The 19,936-nt window shown below is 40.2% G+C and overlaps 1 protein-coding gene across 3 annotated transcripts in view; it reads right to left on the bottom strand.

Annotated features, from left to right (window-relative positions):
* The window catches only part of TRAPPC6B (trafficking protein particle complex subunit 6B), a 24,807-nt gene extending 5,093 nt beyond the window's left edge, over positions 1-19,714 (bottom strand). The window contains exons 1-6 of one of the 3 annotated variants that reach the window (XM_046008494.1): positions 19,356-19,714; positions 9,427-9,494; positions 8,586-8,703; positions 6,823-6,906; positions 4,916-5,009; positions 2,634-3,833 (exon numbers count right to left, since the gene is read on the bottom strand). In XM_046008494.1, coding sequence (XP_045864450.1) covers positions 3,802-3,833; positions 4,916-5,009; positions 6,823-6,906; positions 8,586-8,703; positions 9,427-9,494; positions 19,356-19,436 — 477 coding nt within the window. In that variant the 5' untranslated portion in view covers positions 19,437-19,714 and the 3' untranslated portion in view covers positions 2,634-3,801. The other 2 variants (XM_046008495.1, XM_046008493.1) reach the window with 2 other exon arrangements.
* Positions 19,715-19,936: the final 222 nt, after the last annotated feature.

Here is a 19,936-nt window from a genome sequence, read left to right on the forward strand (position 1 = left end):
AATTCACAGCAGATGTGTGTTCATCTGTTGGCTACAAGGGTATAACACCTCTAGCTCTGAGGAAGGTGGGAGAAACAAAATTTTAAGCCTTTCCAGTCTTTCCAGTAGGAAGTGGGGGGGTGGAGGGAGAAAAAGGGAAAGGGATTGGAAGTATCTGTGGATCTGGGGCACCTGAGTGGCTCAGTTAGTTGGCATCTGCCTTTGGCTCAGGTCACTATCCCACAGTTGTGGGATCAACTCCCACATCCAGCTCCCTGCTCAGTGGGGAGTCTGCTTTGCTCTCCCACTGCCCCATCCTCCTGCTTGTGTGCACGTGCACACTTTCAAAATCTTTCTTTAAAGTTATGTTTATTTGACATGGGGTGGATGGGGAGAGCAAGCACAAGCAGGGGAAGCACTAAGCAGAGGGAGAAGCAGGTTCCTCACTGAGCAAGGAGCCGGATGCGGGACTCTGGGATCATGACCTGAGTGGAAGGCAGATGCTTAACTGAGTCACCCAGGCTCCCCCTGCCACCTGGACAGATTCTGGTGACCTCTCCAGTCCTAAGTCTTCTTACGAGGTTTGATCACTAGACCTGAGAGATCAAGCCGTGTCATTATGGTTAGTAGAAGTCACTGACTAAACAGTTAATGTATGCAGTACACAGTATAGTTTTTGGTTTTTAAATTTTTTTTAAAGATTTTATTTATTTGACAGAGATCACAAGTAGGCAGAGAGGCAGGCAGAGGGAGAGGGAAGCAGGCTCCCTGCTGAGCAGAGAGCCCGATGTGGGGCTCGATCCCAGGACCCTGAGATCATGACCTGAGCGGAAGGCAGAGGGTTAACCCACTGAACCACATAGGCACCACTAGTTTTTTCAGGGAGGGAGGTGGGTGAGGCAGAGGAAGAGAATCTTAAGCAGGTTCCATGCCCAATGTGGAGCCTGACCCAGGGCTCGATCTCACAACCCCAAGATCATGACATGAGCTGAAGTTAAGACACCTAACCCACTGAGCCACCCCATCACAACCATACAGTATAGTTTTCTACTTTTGAAAAATACATCTCTTTAATAAAAAAAACAGGTATGCTATTCATTAAGAGGCCTTGAGAACTATAATTAAGATGAAATTATGCAATTATTGGAAACGGAGCAGGTCAAACTCATGATCCAGAAATCAAGAACATGTTCTTCCACCTGAGCCAGCCAGGCACCCCTTGCCAGTATTTTATTTTTATTTATTTATTTTTTGGCCTCTCACTTATATTTTAAATATATTATCTTGTTTAATATAAACTATTACCACATTTTATAAATTTTATTTTATTTTTAATGTTTTATTTATTTGACAGAAATCACAACTAGGCAGAGAGGCAGGCAGAGAGAGAGGAGGAAGCAGGCTCCCTGCTAAGCAGAGCCCGATGCGGGGCTCGATCCCAGAACCCCGGGACCACGACCCGAGCTGAAGGCAGAGGCTTTAACCCACTGAGCCACCCAGGCGCCCCCTATTACCACATTTTAAAAATAGTTTCATAACATCAGTACAACTGTTTCCTTTGTAGTCTTAATGTATTTTATTTGTGCATTAAAAACATTGTGAGAGGGGCGCCTGGGTGGCTCAGTGGATTAAGCCGCTGCCTTTGGCTCAGGTCATGATCTCAGGGTTCTGGGATCAAGCCCCAAGTCGGGCTCTCTGCTCCGCAGGGAGCCTGCTTCCTCCTCTCTCTCTGCCTACTTGTGATCTCTCTCTCTGTCAAATAAATAAAATAAAATAAAAAAAAAAACATTGTGAGTTCATAAACATCAGTACACTACTGAATAGGCATCCACGGACCCCAAACGTTAAAAAAGAAAAAGAACCTTATACCATGAGGAAATGAGTTTTCACCACTATCCCGTCCCATCCCAGGTATAGGTCCTGAGAGTTTTCTCCAATATTCCTCAATTTTCTCCAATATTCCTCTGCTTCAAAGAAGGGGTTATTATTCAAAAAGGGCAGTTTGGATGGGATTGATACAACTTTGTGCAAGAGTGGTAAAGGATCATTTTATTTATTATTATTATTTTTTAAAAGATTTTATTTATTTATTTGACAGACAGAGATCACAAGTAGGCAGAGAGGCAGGCAGAGAGTGATGAGGAAGCAGGCTCCCTGCTGAGCAGAGAGCCTGATGTGGGGCTCAATCCCAGGACCCTATGATCATGACCTGAGCTGAAGGCAGAGGCTTAACCCACTGAGCCACCCAGGCGCCCCCAAATGATTATTTTAAAACCTAAATAATATAAAGATAAAAATAAAAAATCTCCATCTACTTACAATTTACTTTTAACTTTTGAGGCTGATATTTACAATCATGTAGATTTATACATTGTGTCTGTAGTATCCTATAATAAACTTTTTTCTCTTAATATCAATTAACAGCATTCCATGTACATAAATGCACATAGATATCATCCTTTTCACCAGCTGCACAGTATTTTCTTATATGTCAGTACCATACTTTAATCAAATGCCATCAGTGAACACATAACTAGGGAAAATCCTTATACATACAAGTTTGCATACTAATTTTTCCCCGCCTGAGATACACTTGACATGTAACATATTTTAACTTAAGGTGTACAGCAAGTAACAAAATACAGAACCAAAAGTAGACTGAACAAGTTAAGGAATTTATTATCTCATGTAACAAAAAATTCAAAGGAAAAGCAGTTCCAGGATTGGTTAATTCAGAAGCACAATTAAGATGCTTTCTATCTCTGCACCCCACTATCCTCAGTCTGATGGTTTTCATCTTGCCCTTATCCTCTTGGTTATCAGATGGAAGAGATGATAGGCGTACACGGTGAGCATTGACCCCAACCCCCTGAGAAGATAGCGTCCAGTGAAAGTTGGTGTGCGTAATCCAATTATCCACCCCTCTGCTCTTGGGAAATAGTAATTAGAGAATAAAGATAAGGATTTAGAACCTTCGCCAGCCCTTCCACACAGGGGGAGAGAAGCTGAAAGTCAAGACTGTAACAGGAGTAAATATAAAATTCCTTACTTAAATATGTAATATTCTTTGGCCCTGGAGTCACTGACTTCACACTTAAACTAATCTATATTTCACTTTTATTTCATTAATGGACCTCTGAAGGACCGAATTCTATTAGAGTAAAATTAAGGACAAAATTCTGTTAAAGTAAAATGAACTTTTTAAGCAATACAGGTGGTTACATAGGATATATATATCACACAAACACATAATACACGATGTATATAATAAAATCCTCATAGGCATAAAAATTCTTAACAGAAATAAATTATAATAAAATAAAAATTGTTTAATTTAGTGTCTGTTTGCTTTTCTTAAATAACTAAAACAAATTCATAAAGCAAAACCAAAATTTGTTCATTCTTACAGAAATGATTCTGATTGATGCATACTTAATGCTAATTTATCAAACCCTGAGTTTTGCTTCTCTATCTGTGGTTAAATACACACCACTATAAGCAAATAAGAATGTTTAAAAAAAGGGTCCTACATCTTGGGGTTTAGTCTTTTGAAATCAGGTTTTTTCATTCTGAATAGTTTCAGTAAAATCTGTGTTATGGTAGAATATGTATTTATCTGCTTTAACAAAGTCTGTGTTAAATTAATAAAATACGACGTTACTCCTGCTTAAGAGTGCATCTTTCATTACATAAGTTAGCAAATAGCTTATATCAATACAAATGTCCAATAATGTAATTAAATCATTGCTACTTGAAATATTTTATACATGAATAATTTATCTCTTTACACTGTTGAAGTCTTGCCTTGCATTTCAGTATGTTTTATAGCTTCTGTATCATTACCTGAAATTTACCTAAGGAAAAAAAAAAGAAAAATCATTCCTGATTTTAGGTACAATGAAAACAAGCCTAAATATCAATTTTCTGTGACATCAGAAAGTAGTTTCAACGAAGAAACCTGCTATGTCAAACAACTTTTCACACTTTTCATAATAATCAATAAAGTCACTTTCATTTTTATGAGATGATTATCTGTTTTGTGAATAGGTGTCTTTGCTTCTCTTTGTGATTCCTACCTTTGGGTAAAGGAAATAGAGTGATGCTCAAGTCAGTTTTATTCTTGGTTGGTAGTTTTGATAAAAACGATCTTTGTAAAGGAGTTTAGCAATAAAAGACTAGTTGGCTTTATCTAGCTTTATTCTAGAAATTCTAGAAAATTGTTTTCAAAAAGACATTTTTAATGCTACAGGGAAATTTATTAAAAGAATAATGCAGAAAATTTCCTTAAAAAGTTAAGAATCACAGGGCACCTGGGTGGCTCAGCTGGTAGAGCATCTGACTCTTGGTTTCAGTTCAGATCGTGATCTCGGGGTCTTGGGATTAAGCTGAGCATGAAGTCCACTTGGGATTCTCTCTCCCTCTCCCTCTCCCTCTGCCCTTCCCCACCCCCAAAATAAATAAATCTTTAAAAATAAGTACATAGGGACACCTGGGTGGCTCAGTTGGTTAAGCATCTGCCTTGGGCTCAGGTCATGATCCCAGGGTCCTCGGCAGGAAGTTTGCTTCTCCCTCTCCCTCTGCCTCTCCCCCCCACTGCCGCCCAACTGCTTATGCTCTGTCACTCACTCTCTCTTGCTCTCTCTCAAATAAATAAAAATAAATACATAAATATATAAAAGAATCACCACTTAACTGTCTTATACATTTGGATTACCTTAGCACACTTTCTTAAATCACTGTCCATTATGAATTTAAAAATCGTTGAATATGAATAAAGTATGCTACATATTACATTAAATGTTAAAATTGATAAAAATAAAACAAAATGGCCTTAGCATTTTAAATTTCCTCCAAGTTAAACAAAACAAACAGAAAAACACCAGACTTGAAAAAATAATCATTAAAACCATTTTTAAGGAATGTGAATTCAACTTACAGGCTGGCATTGAAGACACTTCAGCTGTGACAATACTTTTTATCCCCAAGTTTGATAAGCCACCTCTGATTAAGCCACATGTAAATGCTAAATACTGAAAGGAACAAAAATGTAAGGAATATTAAGAATTTACAAAGATAGCAATGCTATTGATAAATATGAGATTTATTTAAGCCTTGCTATTAATAAATCATTGCTGGGGCACCGGGTGGCTCTATCAGTTAAGCATCTGCCTTTGGCTCAGGTAATGATCCTAGGGTCCTGGGACTGAGCCCTGCATCAGGCTCCCTGCTCAGCAGGGCGTCTGCTTCTCCCTCTGTCTTTCACCCCGCTTGTGCTCTCCCTCTTGCTCTCTCTTAAATAAATAAAAATAAATAAAATTAAAATTAAAATACATAAATAGGGGCACCTGGGTGGCTCAGTCATTAAGCGTCTGCCTTCAGCTCAGGGTCATGATCCCAGGGTCCTGGGATCGAGCCCCACATCGGGCGGGCTCCCTGCTCAGCAGGGAACCTGCTTCTCCCTCTCTCACTTCCCCTGCTTGTGTTCTCTCTCGCTGTCTGTCTCTGTCAAATAAATAAATAAATTAAATCTTTTGTAAAAAATTTAAAAAATAAAACACTGTTTAAAAAAATAATACATGGGGTGCCTGGGTGGCTCAGTGTGTTAAGCCTCTGCCTTCAGCTCAGGTCATGATCTCAGGGTCCTGGAATTGACCCCCACATCAGGCTCTCTGTTCACATTCCCCCTCTCCCTCTGCCTGCCTCTCTGCCTACTTGTGATCTTTCTCTGTCAAAAAAAAAAAAAAAAAATACATAAAGTTAAGAATCACCACTTAAGTTGTCTTATATAATAAAAACCCAGAAACACAGATGCACTTAACACAAAACATGCATTCTTAGAAACAAATGTTAACAATATTAAAAAACTTTTTTAATTAACTAAAGGAGATTGTAAATATAAACTGAGGTGAGTAATTTTGCACAACACCAGTTTTATAAGCTAGACAATCTTTTCTGATATATCTATGCCATATTCAAGAATCTAACATTAATTTACATTTCAATGGCATTTGGTTATAGTGTTTCGTTAGTTGTCATAAACCTATTCAGCTAGAGGTTAATATAGGCTATTTTAATATGATGAACAGGGCGCCTGGGTGGCTCAGTGGTTTAGGCCGCTGCCTTCAGCTCGGGTCATGATCTCAGGGTCCTGGGATCGAGTCCCGCATCGGGCTCTCTGCTCGGCAGGGAGCCTGCTTCCCTCTCACTCTCTCTGCCTGCCTCTCTGCCTATTTGTGATCTCTCTCTGTCATAAATAAATAAAATCTTAAAAAAAAAAAAAAATCTTAAAAAAAAAAAAAAATATGATGAACACCTGTCTCCTATTTCATAGAAAAGAACGTAAACAGGGGCACCTGGGTGGCTCAGTTGGCTATGCATCTGCCTTCCACTCAGGTAGTGATCCTGCATTGGGCTCTGTGCTCAGCAGGGAGTCTGCTTCTCCCTCTTCCTCTGCTCCTACCCCGCTTTAGCGCATGCTCGCTCTCTCTCTCTCAAATAAATAAAATATTTATTTATTTATTTATTTATTTGTCCGAGAGAGACAGAGAAAACACAAGCGGGGGGAATGGCAGGCAGAGGGAGAAGCAGGTTCCCTGCTAAGCAAGGAGCTCAATTCAGAACTCCATCCCAGGACACTAGGATCATAACTGGAGCCAAAGGCAGACACTTAACCAACTGAGCCATGCAGGCATCCCAATAAATAAAATCTTTAAAAACAAGAAAGAAAGAGAAGTGCTGAAACAAAAAAGAAAAACTTTAAAACCTATTCTAAATTCGTAAGTCTGTTGTGGTTAGCATTGTACTTTCCTTATGAAAACCCCAATCTTCTACTCCATTAAATACCTTAGATGCATGTTCTAAGTACTGTTTTCCTGCAGACATCTGAGTAAGCAGACGAAATTTGTTGTCCTGAAGTACATAGATGCCCTGTTTCAAAAACAGAAAAAACATCAAAAGTCAGTGTAGGGGTGCCTGGGTGGCTTAGTGCATTAAGCCGCTGCCTTCGGCTCAGGTCATGATCTCAGGGTCCTGGGATGGAGCCCCGCATCGGGCTCTCTGCTCCGCAGGGAGCCTGCTTCCTCCTGTCTCTCTGCCTGCCTCTCTGCCTACTTGTGATCTCTCTCTCTGTCAAATAAATAAATAAAATCTTTAAAAAAAAAAAAAAAAAAGTCTGTGTAGTCTGTAGTCCTTAAAAATGATCTCTTCCCTTCAAAACAATTCAAGAGTTTTTTTAAGATATTAAAATTCTCCTTTCCACTGATCAAATTTCTTTAAAGGAAGGAATTTTGCAGTGCTCAGGCTGAAGAGCTGTTCAGAACTTTATAACAACAATATTCCTTGAATGCTTTAAGATACTCAAGATACAGGGGTGCCTGGGTGACTCAGTTGGTTAAGCAACTGCCTTCAGCTCAGGTCATGATCCTAGGGTCCTGGGATCAAGCCCCACATTGGGCTCCCTGGTCAGAGGGAAGCCTGCTCTCCCTCTCCTACTCCCCTGCTTGTGTTCCCTCTCTTGCTGTGTCTCTCTCTCTCTCTCTATCAAATAAATAAAATCTTAAAAATAAAAGTAAAATTTTTACTGTAAGTTACAAAAAATTTAAAAAAAACAACTTAAAAAAAGAAGATACTAAAGAAAAAAAGATGCATAAAATAGTTCCTATCCTTAAAGAACCCACAGTCTAGTGCAAAGGAATCAGAAATAGATGTCCAGGTAGAATTAGCAGTTATATATTAGCTCATATCTAGACAGCCAATAATCAGTCACTTCTTCCCATTAGCATTTCAATATTTACAAAGATATTGTTATATGAAAAAAATTAAAGCTAGTGGTAGCTACTAGATAAATTATTTTCATTTTCTAATCCTTAATCAAAATGCCAAGTCCACTCTAAATATTTCCTTGAGTTTCATGAAACAAACTAAATCCACTTAAATGCATAATTTTCCATGTAATCTATTAAATCTTATATTAACAAATTATTTTAAGAGAAAAATGACATCAACTAAATAATGCAAGAGTTAAAAGTTAAATATGCGCAGGGCGCCTGGGTGGCTCCGTGGGTTAAGCCTCTGTCTTCCACTCAGGTTGTGGTCTCCGGCCCTGGGATCTAGCCCCACATGGGGCTCTCTGCTCAGCAGGGAGCCTGCTTCCCCATCTCTCTCTGCCTGCCTCTCTGCCTACTTGTGATCTCTCCCTCTGTCAAGTAAATAACTAAAATCCTTTAAAAAAAAGTTAAATATGCCCTATAAATTAAACTTTAGAAATTACTCTAAAAACAAATGTGACATATTTGTGGTTTTGCAGAGAATTACCACCAAGTAATAATAACTAAAAACCTTTATCATTTTGACATTTGCTACTTTTTAAAACTTAAGGGAAGTTATTTAATTAGGGAAAAAAAATTAGCTATCATTACCGATTATTGTCTCTTTGTTCTTATTCACTATATCCTATTACAGAAAAAAGTAATGATATATTAATAACATACAAAAAAACATTTCAAAGTTGACTAGAAATATTGTTTTATATATTAAATAAATGACTAAAATAGGACATTTATATTAAGTTAAAGGCTTAAAAAATGGGCCTTAATCTGTCTAAATACCTGATGATTTGTCCGTAGATTGTCGATTTGTTTCTTGAATACCGTAGTCCAAAAATCTTTACAAATGAACTTCATGATATCTAACTCATCCTTGAACCTGGCAGTATCTTTTGTAAACCTAAAAAAACCAACTGAAAGTAATTAGTATTTTTCTTCCAAAGAAAGCAGGAGGGTTATATTATTCACTAATTTTGAAATGCCAGAACAGCAGTGAACATTTATTGACAGTCATAAAGTGATAAGCACCAAGCAAAGAAGATCCCATCTCAATTCATACTGTCATGTAATTATGGTGCTAAAATTGGTCTTAACAGTAAGCTGCAATTTTAAATACAATTAATTCTAGCACATTTTTTAAAAAAGGCTAGACATAATCATGGTATTGTTATATAAAATATAACCAGATTCAGTTATTCAGATGAGAAAGGAATACCTTATGAATTGGTCTATAAATTACAAGATTACTAAACACATAAACACAGACGCTAAAGCATTTCCATCCCTTGCATTTAAACAAAAATCCATTTAGGTTAAAGAACCTATTAGATCTTAAGTAGAAAATGCAACAAGATTTTAGATAGTTGTTTCAGTACACCAAATTTTTTAGGAAAAAAGTCTAAAGTATACATATACATTTTCTTCAAATATTAAAACATGAAAGTTCAATAACAGAATTAAAATAGCATCAGACCTAAAGAGAAATTTTAATCCGTGAATTAAAGAACAGAGAATAAATAAAATTTAGGAATTAAAGTATTTCAAATTTTATACAATCTTTTGAAATGGATCACCTTTGTTTATAACCTACCTGGAAGAAAATTTTCAAATCCATACTGCTCACCTTTCTATCAATCCTTGTCCCACTCGAAACCCCATGTTTTCCAGCTTAGTAATACAGCGTCCATTTTCCTATTTTAAAAAATAATAGTTTGGAATATTTTTAGAATGCCAGAATATTAATATTAAAAATTGTTTTATGATGTTACTAAAAATATTAATGCAAGTGATTCCACTTTTTTTTAAGATTTTATTTATTTGAGAGAGAGTGAGCAAGAGACAGAGCATGAGCAGGAGGAGAGGTAGAGGGAGAGAGAGAGGGAGAAGGAGAAGCAGACTCTACCACTGAAACGGAAGGCTGCCGCAGAGCTAAATCCCAGGACTTGAGATCATGACCTGAGCTAAAGGAAAATGCTTAACTGACTGAACCACAAAGGCACCCTCAGTAAAATATTCTACGAAAAAGTGAATTACAAGTTATATTTGAGTTTTCTTAGTACTAATCATTTCATAAGGCAACAAGGTAAACAGGGAACTGTTATTTACTACTTTTCAGAAATGCCAACCCCTTTCCCTTATTACTCCCGCTAACCTTCCCCAACACCCCCTGCCCATTTTCAACTATTCTCTCCTCAGTTGTAAAAATGAAGTCAAAGTACCACCTTTCCATCAGTCATTCCCTTTGGGAAGTCATTAAATTCTACTGTTCCTTGCTTCAAAATGTCTCTCAGAGTCATCCAAACTTTTCTGTTCTCAGTGTCTTAACTAATGACCCCACCATCCGATGCTAGGAATCATGCAGTTGAGTTGGCTTGCTCTTTCTCTGACAATCTCATCTAGTCTTCGGACTTTAAATACTACCCATATGCTGAAGACTCTCAAAATCCTCTGGATCATCTACAAAGCCGCCTATAATTCAGATTTCTCTGTCTTGCATGGCTTCAACCTTCAACTCTTCTTCACTCACATGAGCTCTAGCTATACTAGTCTTGCTGTTCTTAAACATGCCAGGCATGCTCCAATCTCGGGTCTCCTGCACAGGTAGCTCTTCGTCCAGATATCCGAATGACCAACAACCATGCTCCAAGTATTCACTCACATGTCACCATCTCAGTGAGGCCCATTTTTTTTCCTTTCTTTTTTCAGGTGTACAATATAATCATTCAACAATTCTATAGATTATTCAGTGCTTATCACAGTAAGTATATTCTTTTTTTAATTAGCAATATAATGTATTATTTGTTTCAGGGATACAGGTCTGTGATTCAACAGTCTTACACAATTCACAGCACTCACCATAGCACATACCCTCCCCAGTGTCCAACACCCAGCCACCACATCCCTCCCATCCCCCTCCCCTCCATTCCAGCAACCCTCAGTTTGTTTCAGTATGGTTTATCTCCCTCTCGGGTTTTATCTTGTTTCATTTTTCCCTCCCTTCCCCTATGATCCTCTATATTGTTTCTCAAATTCCTCTTATCAGTGAGATCATATGATAATTGTCTTTATCTGATTGACTTACTCTACTTAGCCTAATACCCTCTAGTTCCATCCACTTTCATTACAAATGGCAAGCTCTCATTTTAATGGCTGCATAATATTCCATTGTGTAATACCACTTCTTCTTTATCCATTCATCTGTTGATGGACATCTGGGTTCTTTCCATAGTTTGGCTATTGTGGAAATTGCTGCTATAAACACTGGAGTGCACATGCCCCTTTGGATCACTACATTTGTATTTTGGGGGTAAATACCCAGTAGTGCAATTGCTGGGTTGTAGGGTAGCTCTATTTACAACTTTTTGAGGAAACTCCATATGGTTTAGTATATTCTTTTTTTTTTTTTTTAAGATTTTTATTTATTTATTTGACAGACAGAGAGAACAAGTAGGCAGAGAGGCTGGCAGAGAGAGAGGAGGACGCAGGCTCCCTGCTGAGCAGAGAGCCCGATGTGGGGCTCGATCCCAGGACCCTAGGATCATGACCTGAGCCGAACGCAGGGGCCTTAAGCCACTGAGCCACCCAGGCCCCTGTTTAGTATATTCTTAATTACCTTTGTGTATTTCACCCACCCACACACATCAGTGAGGCTCATTTTAACTATCTTCTTTAAAACTGCAACATTATTGGGGCACCTGGGTGGCTCAGCGGGTTGAAGCCTCTGCCTTCGGCTCAGGTCATGATCCCAGGGTCCTGGGATCAAGCCCCACATCAGGCTCTCTGCTCAGCGGGAAGCCTGCTTCTCCCCTCTCTCTCTGCCTGCCTCTCTGCCTACTTGTGATCTCTATCTGTCAAATAAATAAATTAAAAAAAAAAAACTGCAACATTATTCCCCCTTTAGAAATTCTCTATTCCAGTGATTCTCAAAGTGTGCCCCAAGACCAGTAACATTAGCATCATGTACAAACTTGTAAAAACTGCGAATTCTGAAACTCAATTTACTAAATCAGAAACTGTAGGTGTGGGGTTAGTAGTCTGTGTTTTAAGAAGTCCTCTAAAGTAGGGTGCCTGACTGGCTCAGTGGGTAGAGCATGCAACTCTTAATCCCTGGGTTGTAAATTCAAGCCCCACGTTGGGTGTAGAGATTACTTAAAAATAAAATTAAAAAAAAAAAAAAAAAAAAAGGCAGCCCCCTTAAAAGTGATTCTGATGCCCTATCCCATTTCCCTGCTTAATTAGTCTCCAAAGAACAGCTTTCACCATTTAATATACTATACACATTTTACTAAATTTCACATCCCCACCCTTTGCTAGAATACAGCTCCAAAATGGCAGGGATATTTATATATTCTGAAGCTTGTTAGGCTCCACTAAGTACACCACAGGCCTCATTATTTGGTGAACTTTCTAAGGAACCATGTATTCTACTAATGAGGTTGTGACTACTAAATCTGTACTTTTACAGTACAGACTTTATTGGACATAGCTATAGAGAGGTCCCACAGCCCCCTCAAATTAGGCATATTCAAAATTGTACTTGAGGCACTGGCTGGTTTAGTCAGTAAAGCATGCAACTCAATCCCAGGGTTTTAAGTTCGAGTCCCGCATTGGGTGTAGAGATTATATAATATCTTTAAAAGAAATTAAATGAGGGGTGTCTGGGTGGCTCAGTCAATTCAGAAACCAACTCTTGGTTTTGGCTCAGGTTGTGGTCTCAGGGTCATGGGATCAATCCCTGTGTCTGGCTAGATGCTCAAGACAAAGTTGACTTGACAGTCTTTCCTTCTACCTGCCCCAACCCTGGCTCCTATGAGTACACTTGTGTGTGCTCACACACTCTCTCTCTCAAAAAAATAAATAAGTAAAAAATTTTTTTAAGGGGCGCCTGGGTGGCTCAGTGGGTTAAGCCGCTGCCTTCAGCTCAGGTCATGATCTCAGGTCCTGGGATCGAGTCCCGCATCGGGCTCTCTGCTCAGCAGGGAGCCTGCTTCCCTCTCTCTCTCTCTGCCTGCCTCTCTATCTACCTGTGATCTCTGTCAAATAAATAAATAAAATCTTAAAAAAAAATTTTTTTTAAAGATATTATCTTAATTTCCTCAGCCTGTGCTGCCTCTAAAATTCCCTAAATTCATTAATGGCACCACCATCAACCTAGTTACTGCAACCAGAAAACTTTCATTTTCTTCACCTCTTTACTCCCAACCTTCCACATGCACGAAGTTCCGTGGAGCCTATCATCTATATGCTCTCAAAATCAATCTTCTTTCTCCATCCTTACTACTTAAGTTAGCCCTTCTCATTTCTCTCCTGGTTTTCAGTTAGAGCCTTTCCAATGATCTCCTTGTCTCTGGTTTTTTCTTCCTTTTATTATATCTTCTGTATTTCTGGTAAAGACTTTCTTTTTTTTTTTTTTTAAGATTTTATTTATTTATTAGTCAGAGAGAGAGAGAGCACAGGCAGACAGAGTGGCAGGCAGAGGCAGAGGGCGAAGCAGGCTCCATGCCGAGCAAGGAGCCCGATGTGGGACTCGATCCCAGGACGCTAGGATCATGACCTGAGCCGAAGGCAGCCACTTAACCAACTGAGCCACCCAGGCGTCCCTGGTAAAGACTTTCTAAAATCTAAATCATGTTATTTCTCTACTGAACCTTTCAGCACCCTCTCAAAATAAAGTTCAAACTCCTTAGCATGGCAGTATGTGCTTTTCCTTAAACAGTCCTGGCTAGTTAACCAGATTCACTAACAGCCACATATCCACAAACATCTCTCCTTCTACCACTCTGAAATTTCTGCAACTCCATAGTTCCATGCTTTCTTCTGCAACCTCACACACGGTGTATGGAACACCACATGCTGTTCCACTGTATAGCCTTTACTTTTTTTTTTTTTTAAGATTCTATTTATGTAGTTGAGAGAGGAGAGAAAGAGCATGAAAGGGGAAGAGGCAGAGGGAGAAGCTAACTCCCCACTAAGCAGGAAGCCTGATGCAGGGCTCAATTCCAGGACCCTGGGATCATGACCTGGGCCAAAGGCAGACACATAACCAACTGAGCCACCCAGGCACCCCTTTATTTATTTTTAAAGATTTATTTAAGACAGCAAGCATGTGTGTGCAGTGGGGAGAGGGAAAGGAACAGAGAGAATCCCAAGCGGACTCCCCACTAAGCATGGAGCCTGACATGGGGGTTGACCTCAGGACCTGAGATCATAACCAAAGCCAAAACCAAAAGTAGGATACCCAACAAACTTAGCCACCCAACAGACCATATGTGCTTTAAATTCAGCTCAAGTGTCATATCCTCCTAAAAGCCATCCTTGGCGCTCCTGTAGGCCCTATGCTGTCATAACACTCTGCACATAAATCTACTATTGTACTTATCATAATCATTTGTTTTTCTGTTATTCTCTAGTTCACTTCAAAACATGCTCAGGTGGAAAAAAAAATGCTCAGGTGGAATAAGTAACTTGTCAGCCTTTGTGGAACAATCCGGTCTTTGTAGAATCAGCCAGGAGTACGTTGATTAGCAGGGAATATGATTATATGTAGACATTCTAAAATCCTAACTACTGATCACATGAGTGTTTAAATGATGCCCCTGTAAATATCTTCTGATGTTGCTACTTGTTCACTTACTTTGGTATCTGTGAATACTCACGAGTAGGTACCAGATTTTGAAGAAAAATTAAACCTGAGAATATTTTATCTATTAACCTTTAAAAAAAATCTATTCTCCATAAATTGGTAAATGCCCAATTATTTAGTTTTTAAAGATTTAATTCCTCCTCAAGAATAGTTTGAAAATCATTGATTTGGAGGGTGAGAACACTGGTTCTTTTCTTTATTTCACCTCAAAACTTATGACTTCATCTCTTTGAAGATATATTAAAAAAACCACTGTTTAATGTCAGGGTTATGTGACTTTCTTATACATTTTTTTATTATGAAAAATCTGAAGTACACTTAAAGTAGAGACACTAATACAACAAAACCTCATACACTTAAATCCCAAAATAAATTCTAATCAACACTGCCATATTAACTTTTTAAAATTCTTTTTGCATATATGCACTTTCAATTCCCCAGTGTAAATGAAGTGCAATAAGAAAAAAAATTTTTTATTAAGTTCTAAAGATTTATTTTTAAGTAATCTCTACACGCAGTGTGGAGCTCAAACTTACAACCCAAAGATCAAGAATCGCATGCTCAGTTGGGGCACCTGGGTGGCACAGTACATTAAGTGTCCACCTCTTAGTTTCAGCTCAGGGTTGTGGGATCACACTCAGCATGGAACCCCCTTGAGTTTCTCTCTCCCTCTCCCACCCCTCTTCCCCTCTTGTGCTCTCTCTAAGAAATAAACATCTTTAAAAAATTAAAAAAAAAAAAAGTCACACGCTCTACCAACTGAGCCAGCCAGGCACCCCTAAAGTTATATTTATTTATTTATTTTTAAGATTTATTAATTTGACAGAGAGCAGGAGAGAGAGGGAGAACACAAGCAGGGGGACCAGCAGGGGACAAGCAGCCCCCCCCCCAACAAGGAGTCCAATGTGAGGCTCGATCCTAGGACCCTGAGATCAAGATCCAAGCCAAAGGCAGATGCTTAACCAACTGAGCCATCCAGGCTCCCCCTCCAAAAGTTATTTTTAGATTAAATAATTCAAAACTTACAGATTTCCTTTCCCTTACATGACTAGCACATCTCTTAATATTATCAGTCATGATTACAACAGCTGTTTTGGTTTTTTTGGTTAATCCACCAGAAAAAAGAGGGATTAAAAAAAAGTTTTTCCAGGGTAAAAGTTGCAAGAAGCAAAGTAGAAAGAGGGGTATAAAGAGAACTGATTGCATACATGATGGTGGGGGGGCAGGGGTTTAATAATAAAAGAGTGAAAGAGGTGTGTTACCCATTGTTCTTTGGGAAAAGGGTAAAGGGAAGGCTAACTTTGCTTAAACAATAAATGTCTGCTACTCATCACTTAGCATAGATGCTAAAAATTAATAACTATTGGCTCTTGATGATAATGAAGTCAAAAGTGTGTAACTTAAAGATTTTTTTTTTTTTTTTTTTTAAAGATTTTTTTTTTTTTTAAGATTTTATTTATTTATGACAGAGAGAGATCACAAATAGGCAGAGAGGCAGGCAGAGAGAGTGAGAGGGAAGCAGGCTCCCCGCCGAGCAGAGAGCCCGATGCGGGACTCGATCCCAGGACCCTGAGATCATGACCTGAGCTGAAGGCAGCGGCTTAAACCACTGAGCCACCCAGGCACCCAAAAGTGTGTAACTTGGAAAAAACTCTCTATTACAGATGGGTCTGAGTAAGAACCATTCAGTCCTTCATTTCTAATACTCTTCCTGATATCTTTTTAATATCTCCAAATGCATCATGCTTTTCTGTCATTGACTGAACATGTCTCCCTCAAAATTCTTATTTTGGGGGCACCTGGGTGGCTCAGTGGGTTAAGCCTCTGCCTTCGGCTCAGGTCATGATCTCAGGGTCCTGGGATCGAGCCCCACATCGGGCTCTCTGCTCAGCAGGGAGCCTGCTTCCCCTCCTCTCTCTCTGCCTGCCTCTCTGCCTACTTGTGATCTCTGTCTGTCAAATAAATAAATAAAATCTTTAAAAAATGAAAAAAAAAATTCTTATTTTGAAATCCTAACCATGAATGTGATAGTATTATTAAGTAAGGGCCTTGGAAGGTGATTCTGTCATGAGGATAGAGCTGTTAAGAACAGGATTAATGCCACTATAAGAAAGACCCCACAGAGCTAGTTAGCCCCTTTCCACCATGTGAACATACAGCCAAAAGACATCCATCTATGAACGAGGCCTTGCATCAGACCAGAATCTGCTGGTGCCTTAATCTTGGACTCTTCAGCCTTTAAAATTGTGAGAAATAAATTTCTGTTGTTTATAAGTCACTCACTCTATGGTGTTTTGTTATAGCAGCCTGAATAGACTAATACACTATCCTTCTTGTGGTTTACACATGAGCAGTACCTTTCCCAGATTCCTACACGTACCTCAGAAATCCAACATGTTCAAAAGAATTCATTCTTTAAACTTTTTCAAAGATTTTATTTGAGAGCGAGCACACACGCGTCTCTCTCTCTCTCTCTCTCTCTCACACACACACACACACACACACACACACACAAGCAGGGGAGGGGCAGAGGGAAACAAAAACAGACTCCCCACTGAGCAGGAAGACAGATGTGGGATTCAACCCCAGGATCATGACCTGAGCGGGAGGCAGACGCTTAACCAGCTGAGCCCACCCAGTGCCCCAAAATAATTCATTCTTTATCATTTTCTTCTATTTCCTCTCCATCCAAGACAAATGCTCAAGTTAAAAACCTGGAGATAATTTTCAACTCTCACTCCTATACCTAACCAAGTCCTAGAGATTCTACCTCCTAACTTTCAAACCATTCTCTCCTTTTCTGTCTTAATTCAGATCTTAACCATCTCCTGCCGACTCCTGAAATAATGAATCTTTCCACTACAAGGATCTTCTCTCTCCAACCTAAACACTGAATTATCTTTCTGAAATGCAAATGGACCACATCATTCCCCTCTTTAAAATTCTCCACTGGGGGGGCGACTGGGTGGCTCAGTGGGTTAAAGCCTCTGCCTTCGGCTCAGGTCATGATCTCAGGGTCCTGGGATCGAGCCCCACGTCGAGCTCTCTGCTCCGTGGGGAGCCTGCTTCCTTCTCTCTCTCTGCCTGCCTCTCTGCCTAGTTGTGATTTCTCTCTGTCAAATAAATAAAATAAAAAAAAAAAAAATTCTCCACTGGGGGGATGCCTGGGTGGCTCAGTTGGTTATAAGCGGCTGCCTTCAGCTCAGGTCATGATCCCAGCGTCCTGGGATCGAGTCCCACATCGGGCTCCTTGCTCGGCAGGGAGCCTGCTTCTCCCTCTGCCTCTGCCTGCCACTCTGTCTGCCCGTGCTTGCTCTCTCGCTCTCTCTCTGACAAATAAATAAATAAAATCTTTAAAAAAAAAAAAAAGAAAATTCTCCACTGCGGCACATGGGCGGGCTCAGGTGGTTAAGTGTCCAACTCTTGATTTGGTTCAGGTCAAGATCTCAGGGTCATGAGACTGAGCCCCCACATAGGGCTCTGCACTGTGTGGAGTCGGCTGAGAGTTCTCTCCCTCTCGCCGCCCACCCCCACCTCGTGCTCTCTCTCTTAAAAAACAAAACAAAACAGGGGCACCTGGGTGGCTCAGTGGGTTAAGCCTCTGCCTTCGGCTCAGGTCATGGTCCCAGGGTCCTGGGATCAAGCCCCACATGGGGCTCTCTGCTCAGCGGGAAGCCTGCTTCCTCCTCTCTCTCTCTCTCTGCCTGCCTCTCCAACTACTTGAGATCTCTGTCTGTCAAATAAATAAAATTAAAAAAAAAATTAAAAAAAAAATAAAATAAAAATAAAAACAAAACAAAAACAAACAAAAAACACCCCCACTGCTAATGTCAAATTCTTTAATCATACAGCATACAGGGCTCTTTCCAGCTTCAGTTCTCAACATTTCTCACTCTCCATCCATTCAGTCTAGTCACAGTGAAATACTTAAGCATATTTAAATGCATCACACTCTTTCATACATATCCCTACGCCTTTACTTTTTCCTGAGATGCTTTCCCTCCCCCCACTTTCCACCCCTCTTGATCAACAGCATCATAGAGAGGGCTTCTGACCTGAGTATGACTTTGGAATATCCCATTTATAATATTCATTAGAACTCCATGATTTTATACCTATTTACTACCTAATACATTAATTATTCATTGACATCTATTTCCCAACGACTGTGAGGTGGGGGTTTGATCTCATTTAGCACAGTATCAGGCTCACAATAAACACTTAATAAATATTTTCTGAATGAATGATGTTTCCCACAAATTCTAAGTAACCCCTTGGAGAATGGAGTCATCCGCCAGCACGCAGAAATACCTCTGACATATAATGGGCACTAAATAACTAATTTTTAATTGAATTTTTTTTCCTAATTATAGTAACGCCTGCAAACTTCCCTTTAATCTCAAATCGCATTAGCCTTCTATCTTAGAGGTGCGTGCAGTAATACTGATGATTATGGATAGGAAGTGGGGGTAGTTTCACAACTCTGTCCAGTGGATGGCTCCGTAGTGCTGGAGTGACAGAATTAAGTAAGGGTGTCAAAACCAGCTGTGCAGTTAACCATGCCATAAATCATGGTAGCGACAACGCTAAAAGAAAGAAAATCTGTGACCTGCAGGAATCAGATATGAGAATGGGGGGGGGGGGGGGAAGAAAGAAAGAAAAGGAAAAAAGGTGTCAAACAGAATATGCGAAAGTGAAAAGGATGAAAGACTGAAGAGAGCTGACAGATTTTAGGCGTAGGATACCTGGCAGTGGACAAATTTGTCTACATTTCGGAGTGCCTTCGGGGGCGATAGGACAAGGGCTGAAGGAAAGAACTGAGAGAAAACAAAGAATGTCACCGCAAAAGGACCTCAAGGGCTTTATGCGCTGCCGAAGCGAGCACCTCAAGGGCTTTTGGCAGCACTCACCACCTCCCCCTGCTCCGCGGACTTGTACACTCCAGACACCATCTCGTTATGGAGAAGCAAAAACAACGCCTCGTCCGCCATTTCCTGCTTAGTCTTCCAAACGCAGGGTTTCGGCTCGGGTTTGGGCCGGGCTCAAAGGTTCCGGTTAGCGCCTGAGCGATTTGGACGCCGGTACCGCGACTCCTTTCCACAGCCAGTTCCTGGTTGCTAGGAGACCGAAGAACTCGCTCCGCGTCCCCAAGCCTGGTAAAAGCGTGAGTCCGGTAACGGGACGAGCCCACTGCAGGGCCACCAATCCCTCAGGCCCAACAACAAAATCTGACAGCAGCCGGAAACAAACAGAGCCAGCCGAGACCCTATCCGGCCCCTGGGCGGGGGGCGGAAAAACAACTTCCGGTCCCGTCTATCCCGACCTTCCGCCAGCTCTATGGTCACAGAATTAGTTCTCTGGGTTGAACTGCTCGCGCGCAGACGTGAGGAAGGTTCCTCTCACAAATGGCTTCCAGTGCAGGGTGGGGAGCAAGGGCGGGAGTGTGAAGGGGTAAAATAAGACAAAGGAGCGCCTGCTGAAATGTGTGTTA

Source organism: Meles meles, chromosome 6 (genome assembly GCF_922984935.1).
Source record: "Meles meles chromosome 6, mMelMel3.1 paternal haplotype, whole genome shotgun sequence".
Lineage (NCBI taxonomy): Eukaryota > Metazoa > Chordata > Mammalia > Carnivora > Mustelidae > Meles > Meles meles.